Here is a 14,639-nt window from a genome sequence, read left to right as displayed (position 1 = left end):
GGTTCTAGTTAAATGGTAGGACTATGTTGTCAGATCACTTACTTTTTCTAACAATGTAAGAAGTCAATTTTTAATAAAATCTCCCACTGTTAAATCCTGTAAATGTTTCAAAATTGTAAATGGTACTGTGTGGGTTAATAATACTTGGATGTTAGCCAGATTTGCAATCTTTGGTTTGTGTTTTTTCTCTTTTAAGCCTGAAAATAATTCTAACAAAAATAGTATTCACCACACCATTTTAAGAAAGTAAACTACTTATTTCCAAAAAGCCAGGAGCTGTTTTATCAATTAGACTAAAATTGACCCCTCATGCTTTGAATATGAATGATACTCACTGGACAAAGCCTCAGAATATTCTAAACATCTTCTGCATGCCCCAGATGCATTCCATCCTTTCAGGATGTGGCATTAGATAGCATGGAATTCAATTTTCTCATTTTTTAGAGGAAAAAACTGAGCATGAAGAGAAGAGATATGACTCTATATCAGAGTTTTGGATTCTCTGGTTTATCCAGATACACACCCTGTGATTTTCCTGTCCTTTGATTTCTCTGAAGATGCCCCCAGGAATGGGGAAGCTTCCTAATCAGAGATCTCAGTTATACATGACACAGGGAGGGGGAGGTAGAGAGAGGATCAGCCCATCCGGAAGCTTCCATTCCAGGGGACTGGGGGGTGGGGCTTGCTTTAACCTGGGCAAAAGTGAGGACAGGACAGGAAGACACTGGTTTAGAAGGACAGACAGATGAGAGAGGAGGGGGGATAAGAGGAGTTTGTGCTCTTAGCGGGACCTCTGCTGCTCCCTGGTCTCAGGTGGACAGATTGAGCAGGAAGAGGGGAAGGGCTAGGGGGCCTCTTGAACTAAATTCTATTAATCACTTGTACCATCTGCAGGTTGTGTGTCCTGAGCAAGTGGCTTTACTGCTCTGAGCCTTGGCTTTCTCCTTGACACAACTGGATAAGGATCCAGATGTTATTGGATTCATCTGTGGTTAAATGAAATCATTCATGTGAAATATCTCAGGAGAGAGCAGACCCTACCCTCACAGTGGGTATTTTGTGTGTAACTGGCTACTGATGTCCTTCTGTCCTGGGGTAACTTGGTATTAAGACATACTGCCCTTCTCAAGTGTGCTACATGGTTTTAACTGCAAGTAAACACACAAGGATGTGTCACCCCTGATGTGTGCACTCGAGTTTACAGGTTGCAATGCAGCAGAGTGCATATGCACAGACTCTGAAGTCAGATCCCTGGGTCCCAATCCTCTCTCTACAAGTTATGACCTAAGCAAATTTATTTCCTGTTATCTCAGGTACCTCCTCAGTCACATGAGGAAATATCAACAGTTACTCCCCTTTCTTTTAAGATTTGTGAGGATTTGATGAGTTTTATGTGTTAGGTGCTTAGGATAATGCCTGCCACAATCAGGAATTTAAGTTTTCCCTGATGTAATGACTCATTATTGCTATTATCACTATGAACAAAGCTAGTGGACGTGATGGAATTCCAGTTGAGCTATTTCAAATCCTGAAAGATGATGCTGTTAAAGTACTATACTCAATATGCCAGCAAATTTGGAAAACTCAGCAGTGGGCACAGAACTGGAAAAGGTCAGTTTTTATTCCAATGCCAAAGAAAGGCAATGCCAAAGAATGTTCAAACTAGTGCACAATTGCACTTATCTCACACGCTAGTAAAGTAATTCTCAAAATTCTCCAATCCAGGCATCAGCAATATGTGAATCGAGAACTTCCAGATGTTCAAGCAGGTTTCAGAAAAGGCAGAGGAACCAGAGATCAAATCGCCAACATCCACTGGATCATCAAAAAAGCAAGAGAGTTCCAGAAAAACATCTATTTCTGCTTTATCAAATACGTCAAAGCCTTTGACTGTGTGGATCACAATAAACTGTGTAAATTCTGAAAGAGATGGGAATACCAGACCACCTGACCTGTCTCTTGAGAAACCTACATGCAGGTCAGGAAGCAACAGTTAGAACTGGACATGGAACAACAGACTGGTTCCAATCGGGAAAGGAGTACGTCAAGGCTGTATATTTCATCTTCCTTATTTAACTTATATGCAGAGTACATCATGAGAAATGCTGGGTTGGAAGAAGCACAAGCTGGAATCAATATTGTTGGGAGAAATATCAATAACCTCAGATATGCAGATGATACCACCCTTATTGCAGAAAGTGAAGAGAAACTCAAAGTCCTCTTGATGAAAGTGAAAGAGTAGAGTGAAAAAGTTGGCTTAAAGTTCAACATTAGAAAACTAAGATCATGACATCTGGTCCCATAACTTCATGGGAAATAGATGGGGAAACAGTGGAAGACTTTATTTTTTGAGGCTCCAAATCACTGCAGATGATGATTGTAGCCATGAAATTAAAAGATGCTTACTCCTTGGAAGGAAAGTTATGACCAACCTAGATAGCATATTAAAAAGCAGAGACATTACTTTGCCAACAAAGGTCCATCCAGTCAAGGCTTTGGTTTTTCCAGTGGTCTTGTATGAATATGAGAGTTGGATGGTGAAAAAAGCTGAGCGTCAAAGAATTGATACTTTTAAACTGTGGTGTTGGAGAAGACTCTTGAGAGTCTCTTGGACTGCAAGGAGATCCAACTAGTCCATCCTAAAGGAGATCAGTCCTGGGTGTTCATTGGAAGGACTGATGATGAAACTGAAACTCCAATACTTTGGCCACCTCATGCAATGAGTGGACACATTGGAAAAGACCCTGATGCTGGGAGGGATTGGGGTCAGAAGGAGAAGGGGATGATAGAGGATGAGATGGCTGGATGGCATCACCGACTCGATGGACATGATTTTGGGTAAACTCCGGGAGTTGGTGATGGACAGGGAGGCCTGGCATGCTGCGATTCATGGGGTCGCATAGAGTTGGACACAACTGAGCGACTGAACTGAACTAAACTGACTTACTACAAAGGACTTTGACTTCTCTAGAGAAGGAATACATGTCAGTTGCCTCCATTGTTACGACAGTGGCATGATGTGGGAAGCACAGATCTCACATGATACCTGAACACATGAGGTTCTGGGAGATATAAATCCTCACACACAAAGTTAGGAATACACAGAGCTGGTACCCTAATTGAGGTCCTATGACCCCATCACCAATGAGAGAGAGCAGGAGGAAGAAGGTGGCCATAGGAAGTCTTCTAAGGTCCCCTGAAGTCCACTCATGCAGGCAGCATTTCTGTTTGCAATACCAGGAGAGGGACAGCAATTGGTCAAGTGGTGGAGATGTATTCAGTTCCCTGCTTCCCTTCGGCCCCCTCCCCTTACTCGTTTTTCAATGCATAATGAAGGTTATACTCCAGGATGGCCTAACCTCCTCCAGCTCAGTTCCTGCCTGGACCAATGCCTGAAAAAGAGCAACTGTCCATCCAGTGGAGAAGCTATGGCAATGGTTGCAGGAAGCTGTCCTGTGTCACCCCTGTCATCTGAGGTAGGTGAGGGGGATCAGGGTATTGAGGCCCAGATGTGATGAAAGTATCACAAGGCTGAAAAGGAGGACCTGGGCTAACACACTGCTATTCACCTGTGTCCTTCAATCCACTCTCATCCCCTCACTGACCGTCCATCATGTATGTGCCACGCACGGCTCCAGGTGCTCAGATGTCTCTGAATGTCCATATTGGACAAACTCCATCTGTCTGATCACAGTCTGTGCTAACATTAGACCCACAGGCATAATCAAGCCTGATAATTGCTGTTCTCAGGCTACTTCTCAGACTTGGTCCCTGCAGAAAGAAGGCATGGTTAGGAGGGAGATTTCACAATAAACAGGACTGACCCAGTTCCTCCCATGCCTCACTCCCTTCCTCATCCTCTGATCCCACCCCCAGCCAGGATATTAAAAGCTCAGTCTTTCCGTCCCCAGCATCCTCAGGAGCCCTCCTGCAAGCCCACAAAGATGAACCGGCTCTGTCTCTCTGCAGCCCTTCTCTTCCTCCTGGTTGTCCTGGTGGACAGCACCCCTGTGTATGAACACCATACCCAGGACCAAGGTAGGTCTGCATTCACCTCTCCTGTACAGACTGGAGGGAAATGATGGAAGTCTATGGAAGAGCTGGGGCCGGTTGTGACCACACTGCTACCAGTCTTCTCTGGATTTCTCCTGTCACATTGGGCAGGATGTTTGTTTGTTCAGTTTTGGCAGCATTGGTCTTCTTGAGTATGTGAGGATATTCCCTAGTTACCAGGGCTACTCTCTGGTTGTGGTGTGTGGGCTTCTTGTTGGGGTGGCTTCTCTTCTTGCTGAGGAGGGACTGTAGGCCTCTGGGCTCAGTAATTGCAGATCACCTGCTTAGTTGCCCCAAGATATGTGGAATCTTCCCAACCAGGATCAAGCCCATGTCCCCCACATTAGTATGTGGATTCTTATCTACTGGACCACCAGGGAAGTCTTATGTTGGAAACTTTTAACTCTACTGACATCATGACGCTCATAAGGATATGTATTAAAATTTTATATTAAATATATATCTATCCCACCTAACTCTACTAGATCAGGGTCCATTTCTGAGACTCTATTCATGATCCCTGCCTTGCCCATGAATCTTGCTATTGTGCAGTAATAAAAAGCTGCATATTTGATCTTTGTTTTGGTTAATAGCCCAGGCCTCCTAAAACTTGGGATTTACTGACTTTATAGGTTATAAGATGAGTCACAAGAGGAGACTCAAGGTACCTTCAGGATGGAGTTGTTCTCCAAGAAACTTCAAACATCCATTTCATGGTTCCAGTTTTCACCATGTCTCATTCCAGCACCTCTGTGGAGAGGGGAGGGCCCTGAGAGTGAGATCAATCACCCGTGGCTGATGATCCAACCACTATGGCTGTTTAGTGAACCCTGGGAAGAAATACATTAAACTGGGCTCAGAGAGCTTGTGTGTTTTTGAAAACAGGAAGTTGATGTGAGGGTGCTGTGCTCACTAGGGCACAGAGGCTGGGCACCCCTCCCTCCCACTTTGCATATACATCTCTTCCATTTTACTGCCATGAGTTACATTTTGTATAGTTACCTGGGAAGTGTAAGCAAGTGTTTTTTCCTAAGTTCAGCCACCAATTGTATTGAGCCATTGATTTTGAAGGTGGGTCATGAACATCCTTATTTTTGCCATTAGATCATAACTTTGAGCAACTCGGGACCTCAGGGCTAGCAGCTGAATTGAGGATGGTCTTGAGTCCTCAACCTGCAGAATCTGCACTAACTCCACAGATTTCTAATCAGAAGTTAATTGACTTGCTAGACACCTAGTGGGTGTTTGGGGACTCAGTTGCTCTTAAAGGACCACATCTTTGTTGTCAGAGTCAAACCCAGACTCATTCTCCCCTGTGATTCAGGGGCTCAGGTGATGCTCTAAAAGGGGGGATTCATGAAAGTAGGACCTTGCACCCAGAAACTGTTCTCAGTTATCTGTATTTTCAGAGTTCCTGGCAGAATGAGGTAGTGCATCAAATGGGTTGTAATGTGACAGTGTCTTGTCCTGACCCAGATACCTACATGTCATGTCCTCGGTCAAGTCATCAGCAATTTTCTCATTGAAACAGGGGGATACATGTTACATGGGTTTTTGAACAGAAACCAGTCATGAATATAAAGAGTTGAATCACAGTTCATGGTGAATTTTGTGCATTTTCCACCAAGATGTGTTAATCTGAAAATGATTTCTCTACCTACTTGCTTTGGGCTAGAAGCAATATTTAGGTGTCAAATAACAATTATTCCTCTATTATGAAATATAACCAGAAAAGCCTGGGATGAGTGTGCAGAGCCACTGCAGAGAAAATAAGAAACACACAGAGCCCAGTGTGGGTTTGCCCCTGGGACCAAGGCTGATACAATATTAGTAAAGTCTCCAGGCCCTTTCCTTGTCTTCTTTTGACTACTATTTTATTACCCATATTTGTCCCCTTCCTTGTCCACTGTTGACCATTACTTAATTATGCATATTTTATCCTTGTCCTGTTGCATGAGCCCCGCCTCCTGAAACTCCTGGAATCTACTGTCTTTCATAGGTCTGGAGACAAACCATAGAAGGGCACCTGAGAAGCGGTCAATAATAGACGTGATTAGAAATGTCATCGGCGGTTTGGTTAAAGGTTTGAACTTTTTCCACCTCTGGGGAGAGGGGAGGGCACTGGGATTGAGAACAATCACCACTGGCCAAGGATTCAGTCAATATGCCTGTTTAGTGAAAACTCAATGAAAATCCATAAATATGGGCATTCAGGGAGTTTTTGGGGTGGTATCACACGACAGTGATGTGAGGGTCCAGTGTTCTCTAGGACATACAGGCTCCTCACAACTACACTTCCACTTTGCCCTGCATGTCTCACTCATTTTACTGTGCTTATATTTATCCTTAATAATAATGTGAGATCCCTATGTGAGTGGTCTTCCTGAAATTGGTCATCAGCTTTAGTGAGTTATTGAACATGGAGTAGGGTAATTCTATTTTCATGCTTTCGCTGCTTTGTCAAATCACAACCACTTCACTATCACCAGGGTTGAGGATAATTTTGAGCCCTCAACATGCAGAATCTGTACTAACTCTCTAGATTTTGTATCGGAATAAAATTGACTTGCAGACACCCAGTGGGTGTTTGGGGAATTGGATGTTGGTGCTGTAGACACCATGTATTTGGTGTCAGGGAACCCACAGTCACTCTCCCTGTGCTTTGGGAGCTCTGGTTAGGTCTGGGGACAGGGGAGTAATGAAAGTGGGACAATGAACCCAGAAGCTCTCAGCAGTTATCGGTATTTTCAGAGTTCCTGGCAGAATAGGATAGTATATCAAATGGGTTGTGGCCTGACCATATCTTGTCTTGACCCTGCCACCTACATGCTGTGTGTCCTGGGGCAAGTCATCTACAGCTTCCTCATGTGAACAGCAGATACCTGCTACATGTGTTCTTTGAACATATTACTGGTCATAAATATAGAGAGTTTATTCACATTCATGGCAAATCTTGGTGATTTTCCTGTGGATATGTTCATTTGAAATAATTTCTCTACCTACTTGCTTGGGTCGGAAAGAACACTTATGTCAAATATTGATCATTCCTCTCTTATAAAAATTTGTCAGAATGACCTGGGAAAATGAGCAGTGTCCAGGCCTTTTCCCTCATCCACATGTGACTATCATTTTATTATCCATATTTGATCCTTGTCCTGGTTCATGGTCTAAGACTGCTGAAAATTGTGGAATTTTTGTCTTTCTTAGGTACCAAGATTATTCATGGACTGGGATCCGGTATACTAAAAGAACTGGCTGACAAAATCAGTAATGGATTTAAAGGTTTGAACCTTCTTCACCTGTAGTAAGAAGGGAGGGCACTGCAGTTGAGATCAGTCATTGCTGCCCAATGATACAATCAATATCCCTGTTGATGGAAACCTCAATAAAAATTAAAAAATAAAAATGAAACTCCATAAATTTTGGCATTCAATGAGCTCATGGGTGGGAGCCAGTGGTGATGATGTGAGGGTGTTTTGCTAGCTAAGGCATGAACACTCCCCACACCTCCACTCTTTCTTTGCCCTCCATGTCTCTTCCATTTCACTGTTTCTGAGTTTTCTCCTGTATATTAATCTGAGGGCAGTAAGTACAGGTTTTCCTGAGTTCAGTCGCTGGTTTGATTGAGTTATTGAGTATGGAGGTGGGGTCATGGAAACACCCACTTTTAATTACTTGGTCAGATGTATGTGAACCACCTGGCTGGAGAGTCTTGAGAAGTCAGGAGAGTCTTGATATCTCAACCTGTGGCATTGGCACTGACTCCACAGATATGGTATCAGAAGTCAATAGACAGTGGGGCGCCCACTGGGTATCGGGAATTGGATGTGATTGGTGCAGAAACCATATCTTTGCAGTCAGGAAAAACCCCAGACTCACCTTGCCTTATGATTTGAGGGCTTACATGGGGCTTGGGGAGGTGAGTAGTGAAAGTAGGACATTGCACCCAGAAACTCTCATCCTTTCTCTGTATTTTCAAGCTCCTAGCAGAATCAATAGTGTATCAATGGGGTGTGATATGACAGTATCTTGTCCTGATCCCACTACCCAAATGCTTGTGTTGTGGGGCAAGTCATTTGTAGCTTCCTCATCTGAACAGGGGAAATTTTTTACATGAGTTCTTTGAATGATGATGAGTCATGAATATAAACAGCTTATTCCCATTTCATAACCGGATTTGTCCATTTTCCACCATGATGTGTTAATCTGAAAAAAACTTTATACCTACTTGTTTTGGACAATTAAAACTATTTATTTATCAAATTATGATTATTTTTCTATTATGAAAACTAACTGAAAGATGCAGAGCCACTGTGGAGAAGAACTCCAGGGAAAGCAGGAAACACAGCCCCTGTGTGGTAGGCTGTGGGACCAAGCCTGAGACAATGTTACTAAGGTCTCCGGGCTCCTTCCCTTGTCCTTTTTGACTGTCATTTTCTTGTCCATTTTTGATTCTTTCCCTGTTTCATGGACCAGGTCTCCTGAAACTCTTGCAATTTACTTTCCTTTGTAGGTCAGGGGATGATTTCTGGAATGCAGCTCGAGAACCATACAGTCGAGGAGTTCCCAACACAAATACTCAAACATGGTAAGAAAGGTTTTGTATTTTCTGCACCTCTGGTGAGAGGGAAGGTCACTGAGATTGAGATCAATCACCAATGGCCAACGATTCAATCAATAAGCCTATTTCTTGAAACCTCAGTTCAGTCAGCTCAGTTCAGTCACTCAGTCGTGTCTGACTCTTTGCGACCCCATGGACTGCAGCACACCAGGACTCCCTGTCCATCAACATATCCCAGAGCTGACTTTTTCACTCTCCTCTTTCACTTTCATCAAGAGGCTCTTTAGTTCTTCTTTGCTTTGAAACCTCAAACCTGCATCAATATTGGGATTCAGAGAGTTTTTGGGTGGTGAATACAAATACACGATGTGAGAGTGCTATGCTCACTAGGGCATGGAGACTCTGCCAACCTACAGTCCCCTTCATTGTATGCACCTCCGCCACTTCACTCTGTGAATTTTCAAGTCTATTAATCTGAGAACAGTCAGTAAGGGTTTTCCTAAGTTTGGTTGTCAGTTCCATTCAGCTATTGAACATGGAGTTGTGGTCATGGAAAATCCTAATTTTAGCCATTTGATCACAAGCATAAGTAGCTTTGGACCACATGGTTGGTACTAAACTGAGGATGGTTATGATCCCTCAATGGGCGGGATCTGAACTAACTGCACAGATGTCAAGTGACTGGGGGACACCCAGGGAGTGGTTTGGGGAATTGGTTGATGTTGGTAGAGACACCACATATTTGGTGTCAAGGGAAACCCAGACTCACTCTCTGCTGTGATTTGGGAGCTTAGGTGCGGTTTGCAGACAGGGAAGTAATGAAAGTAGGACACTGCATCCAGAAACCCTTACAAATAAATGGTATCTTCAGAATTCCTGGTAGAATCAGGTATTGTATCAGATGGGTTATGACGTCATAGTATCTTGTCCTGACTCTACCACCCCTATGCTCTGTGTCCTCGGGCGAGTCATCTGCGATTTCTTCATCTGACTAGGGGAAAAATATACAAGCATTCTTTGATTATCAGTCATGAATATAAATAATCTATTCACATTTCATGACCAGTTTTGTTTATTTCCCACCAGTGTGATAACATGAAGAACATGATCTTCATCTCCTTTGGTCAAGAAACAATATTGATATGTCAAGTAGTGATTATTCCTCTATTATTAAAATCAGTAGAAAGACATAGGACCACTGAGCAGAGCACCTGCAGGAACACAACAAACACAGTCCCTGTCTCATGGGATCTAGGCTGAGACAACATGAGTAAAGTCTCCAGGCCCTTTACTTGTCCTCTTTTGACATTATTTTATTATTCATACATTTGATCCATATTTGATCCTTGTCCTGCTTCATTGCCCAGGCCTCCTGAACCTCCCAGAATTTCCTTTCTTTGTGAAGTCACGAGACCACTCAGGGAAATCAACCTAGGAAATCTTCAGGTCTGGGCTCATCCTCCAAAAAACTCAAACACCCATTTAGAGGTTGGAAATTTCACCACTTTCTTGCCAGCACCTCTAGAGAGGAGGGAAGACTCTGAGATTGAGATCAATCAGCAATGGCCACTAACGCAGTCAATATGGCTATTTATTGAAAGCCTCCATAAAAGTCCACAGATAGTTGGTTTCAGACAGGTTTTCAGATTAATGATAACCCATACAGACCATTTTACTATCCTGTAAGGAGACTGAATGTTAGTGGGACATTAACCATTATGTAGATATGTCCCATCATTAAGGTGATTTTTTTTACTAAAAGGAAATCAATTATATCCATTCTATGTGATGACTGTGCACCTGTGGAGAGAATGACAATGGGAGTTATTATGTCCCTACAATGCATTGTTCTTGGGGTGGAGAAACAGCTGTGAAAAAATATGGCAATATAGCTTGTCTTGTAGTAGAGAGACAAATAATAGCAAAGAGGAGATATCCGACGGTAGGTTATAAGTTTTTAGAACATAGGGAGTAGTGCTTAAAAAGGATGCTGTGCCTTAACTCTACAGTTTCAGGGAAACCCGTGATAAGGAGGCATTGAGCAGAGGCTGCAGAAATAACATGCCTGGTCGGTTTGAGCAGCAGCTAGGTCTAGGGTGGCTGGAGCTGAGTGAGTGGAGGAGAGGGGAGTGGAAGGGGATGAGGCAGAGATGTCATGGGGGAAGGTCATGAGGAGCCTTGTGGGCCTTTATGAGAATCAGAGTTTGATTCTCAGAGAAAAGGGGAGTCACTGAGGAGGTGGTCTTGGGAGCAATGGGACAGGGCTCAATAACAGGATCTCTGAGGCTGCAGTGCACAGAGTGTCCTCTAGGGGGCAAAGAGCAGAGACAGAGACCCAGTGCCCAGCGAGCAGGCTGCTGCAGTGGTCCACATGGAGTGTGACCTATGTTGTTCCCTGGATGGAGCCCAGGTCTCTCCAATAACATATTGTCTTGCTCTGTTGAAGTTTCTAGGGACTCTTAATTACCTAGTCATGATGCATTAAATCATTTGCCATGGGAGACTTTTCAACAGACAGCTCCATTATCCTCCCTGAGGTTGAGGGAAGGCAAAGGGATGGTAGATAGAAGACCACGGTGGAGGGTGGGAATGAAAGTGCCCACCGCCCTGTAGACAGTCCTTTCCTGTGCAATAAGAGCCCATTCTGGTTTGTGATGGCCTTTCCAAAATCACTGTCTTCACATACCAGAAGACACTTTAATTGTTCTCATCAGAAGAGAAACATCAAGAGTTTTAGCAACTCTGTGTCAGGAAAAGGATGAAAAAAACAAACCACATATATGTCTTCTTATAATCACAGTATCAACATATTGATAGTTTAACATTCAATTTATTCAGTCCTCCTGATGGATCAGAAGTAAACAGACTGGTACATTTTCTACATGCTCTTTTCCATTATGGCATGATTGCTTCACATTTTTTTTATTCGTGGTGGAATGTTTTTACCATATACAAAGGTGCAGAGAACAGTATTATAAAACCCAGGTACCCAGACACAGTAATTATTGACATATAAGGAATGATTTTTACCGGTGACCTCTTTTTGTTGCCATCAGTTCAGTCGCTCAGTTGTGTCCGACTCTTTGCACTCCATGAACTGCAGCATGCCAGGCCTCCTTGTCCATCCCCAGCTCCCAGAGTCCACACAAACTTATGTTGTGTTGGTTGGTGATGCCATCCAACCACCTCATCCTCTGTTGTCCCCTTCTCCTTCTGCCTTCAATCTTTTCCAGCATCAGGGTCTTTTCAAATGAGTCAGCTCTTCACATCAGGTGGCTAAAGTATTGGAGTTTCAGCTTCAAAATCAGTCCTTCTGATGAATATTCCGGACTGATTTCCTTTAGGATGGACTGATTGGATCCCCTTGCTATCCAAGGGACTCTCAAGAGTCTTCTCCAACACCACAGTTCAAAAGCATCAATTCTTTGGCGCTCAGCTTTCTTTATAGTCCAACTCTCACATCCATACATGACTACTGGAAAAACCATACCTTGATGAGATAGACCTTTGTTGGCAAAGTAATATCTCTGCTTTTTAATATGCTGTCTAGGTTGGTCATAACTTTCCTTCCAAGGAGCAAGCATCTTTTTGTTTCATGGCTGCAATCACCATCTGCAGTGATTTTGGACTCCCTCAAAATAAAGTCTTTCACTGTTTCCCCATCTTTTTTTTCCATGAAGTGATGGGACCGGATGTCATGATCTTAGTTTTCTGAATGTTGAGCTTTAAGCCAACTTTTTCACTCTCCTCTTTCACTTTCATCAAGGGGCTTTTTATTTCTTCTTCACTTTCTGCCATAAGGGTGGTATCATCTGCATTTCTGAGGTTATTGATATTCTCCCAGCAATCTTGATTCCAGCTTGTGCTTCATCCAGCACAGCATTTCTCATGATGTAGTCTGTATTAAGTTAAATAAGCAGGATGACAATATACAGCCTTGACATACTCCTTTTCCTATTTGGAACCAGTCTGTTGTTCCATGTCCAGTTCTAACTGTTTCGTTGCTATAGAGTTGTGTATTTCTTTTTTTGAGCATTTATGTGGTGCTTTTGGTGTTAGCTGCAGGGCACAAACTCAGCAGCTGTGGCCTGCTGACTTAGATGTCCCGAAGGATGTGGGACTTTAATTCTCTTACAAAGGGCTTGAACCCTGGATTCCTGCACTCAAAGGTGGATTCTTAACCAGGGGCCCACCAGGGAAGTCCCTTAGAAGTTTCTTAGGTTAAGCAAAGGCCTTATACCAATTTTTGTTAAAATATTTCATGAGGAGATATATAATTGAACATAATTAGTATATCATGTCACCTCTAGCAACATTCCTAATTCTGTCCCAGAAAGAAGGTTTTCAAATGGCCTTTTCCATCTGACCATCCTCCAAAACCTAGCATTCTCTATTGCAAACAAATTGGCAGTTCTAGCTGTTGTCCTTGTACGAGCTATGATGTCCGTCTTCATAACTGAGCCATTGCCCCTCCTTTCCCAGCAGCTTCTAAGCCTGAATTCTGCCTGGAGCCTGAGTTAAAGGGTCCCTGCAAGGACCAGATGACCAGGTACTTCTACAATGCCAAGACCGGGTACTGTGAGCCATTTGTATATGGCGGCTGCGAAGGGAACAAGAACAACTTCCAGACACTATCGGACTGCATAGTGACCTGCTGTCTAGTGACAGTATCCCTGTGGTAAGACAGGGGGCAGGGCACAGGGGGAGGGGATGGACTGGGGAAGGAGGTGGAGCTCAGGGGACCACTCACCAGTCAAACCTGCACAGTGTCTTCCTCCTTAATGCTTCCCAGTAGAAGAGGGGGCAGTGTCCTGTGAAACCACACACTGAGCAAGTTCTCCAGGAGTCAGCGTGGCAGGTCAAAGCGAGATGCTTTTTATGACAATCTAAGCCTAATCACATGCTCCTCCATCTTAGATATGAATACTGAATCAACCACTCTCCAGGGCAGGTCTGCAGGGCTCCTGATCGCCTGGCCTTGGCATGGGAAACTCACCTCCTTCTGGTTGGGCATTCAGGTCATGAGGAATACGCTTTCATACTTTTTGTAAAATCTAGGCTCTGCTAAGATGATGGGTGTCCACGTCTGGGGATACAATGATAGCACTCAACAAGTTCCTTTCTTTTTGCAGAGGACACGTGAAGAGTGGTTCCCAGAAAATGTGACGTCTGAGAAGGACCCCTGCAGGGCTGGGCCATGGCTGCTTCTGAAACTGTTCAGTCTCTCTCAGTCCTTCTCTCCCCTATCTTCCTCAGCAGAACCTATCTATTTCCTGTCCTCTATTGGTCAACATGTCTAATTCTGTCTCATCTAGCTGGCTTTCAGCACCATGAGAATGTCTTCCCTTTATTCCTAGCATTTAGCTCAGTTCCTGGCACCAAGTAGACAGTTCCTAATTATTTGAGGAAGAAATAAGGGAATGTAATAGCACATTCCTCATGACCAGAGTAACTATAGAGCCTGCAGTTTGATGCAGGATTTTGTCTTAACTCATATCCTCACTGCATCCTCAGCTTCATCCCCCTCCTCACCATCATTGCTCTCTTTGTGGGTGTTGAATGTAGAATTTCTTGCATCCAGTTCTCAGAATCAGTAATGAGAGAAGTTTGGAATAAAGAAGCTCCGTGACCCCACAATGATGTTGCAATTTTCCTTTCCGGAGCTTCAAACACTGTGGCTTATATTTCAATAATAATGAATTTTAAATAAATAATTCAATAATTTGTTTCAATAAATGCATATTATAAGTTAACCTGACTGGAGTGGAGTCTGTTGCTTGAAACTACAAACCTTAACCAATAGTGTCCATGGGAATTTTGGTACTTCTAACTCTTCTGCAGACAGTGGACACTTCCTGTTTCACTGTCCAGAGACTGCTCTTACGGGTATAGGAAGCAACCCATTACAGCATAATTGACCACTTAATAGCCACCTTAAGCTACACAGAACCCTGTTAGACAGACATCTGCACATGAGCTTTCATTCCTTTCTTCTAAGTTAAGTAAAATTTGGGGGCAGGTTTTC

General features: G+C 43.4%; 1 protein-coding gene across 1 annotated transcript; it reads left to right on the top strand.

Moving 5' to 3' along the window:
• Window positions 1-3,926: 3,926 nt before the first annotated feature.
• LOC122681566 (trophoblast Kunitz domain protein 1-like) lies at window positions 3,927-14,092 on the top strand. Its single transcript, XM_043883775.1, has 6 exons — window positions 3,927-4,038; window positions 6,053-6,136; window positions 7,261-7,335; window positions 8,567-8,641; window positions 13,097-13,292; window positions 13,747-14,092. Coding segments are annotated over exons 1-6 (525 nt in total). The 5' UTR covers window positions 3,927-3,944; the 3' UTR covers window positions 13,748-14,092.
• Window positions 14,093-14,639: the final 547 nt, after the last annotated feature.

This window comes from Cervus elaphus, chromosome 23 (assembly GCF_910594005.1).
Source record: "Cervus elaphus chromosome 23, mCerEla1.1, whole genome shotgun sequence".
NCBI classification, from domain to species: Eukaryota; Metazoa; Chordata; class Mammalia; order Artiodactyla; family Cervidae; genus Cervus; species Cervus elaphus.
This window is presented reverse-complemented; position numbering and strand designations above follow the sequence as displayed.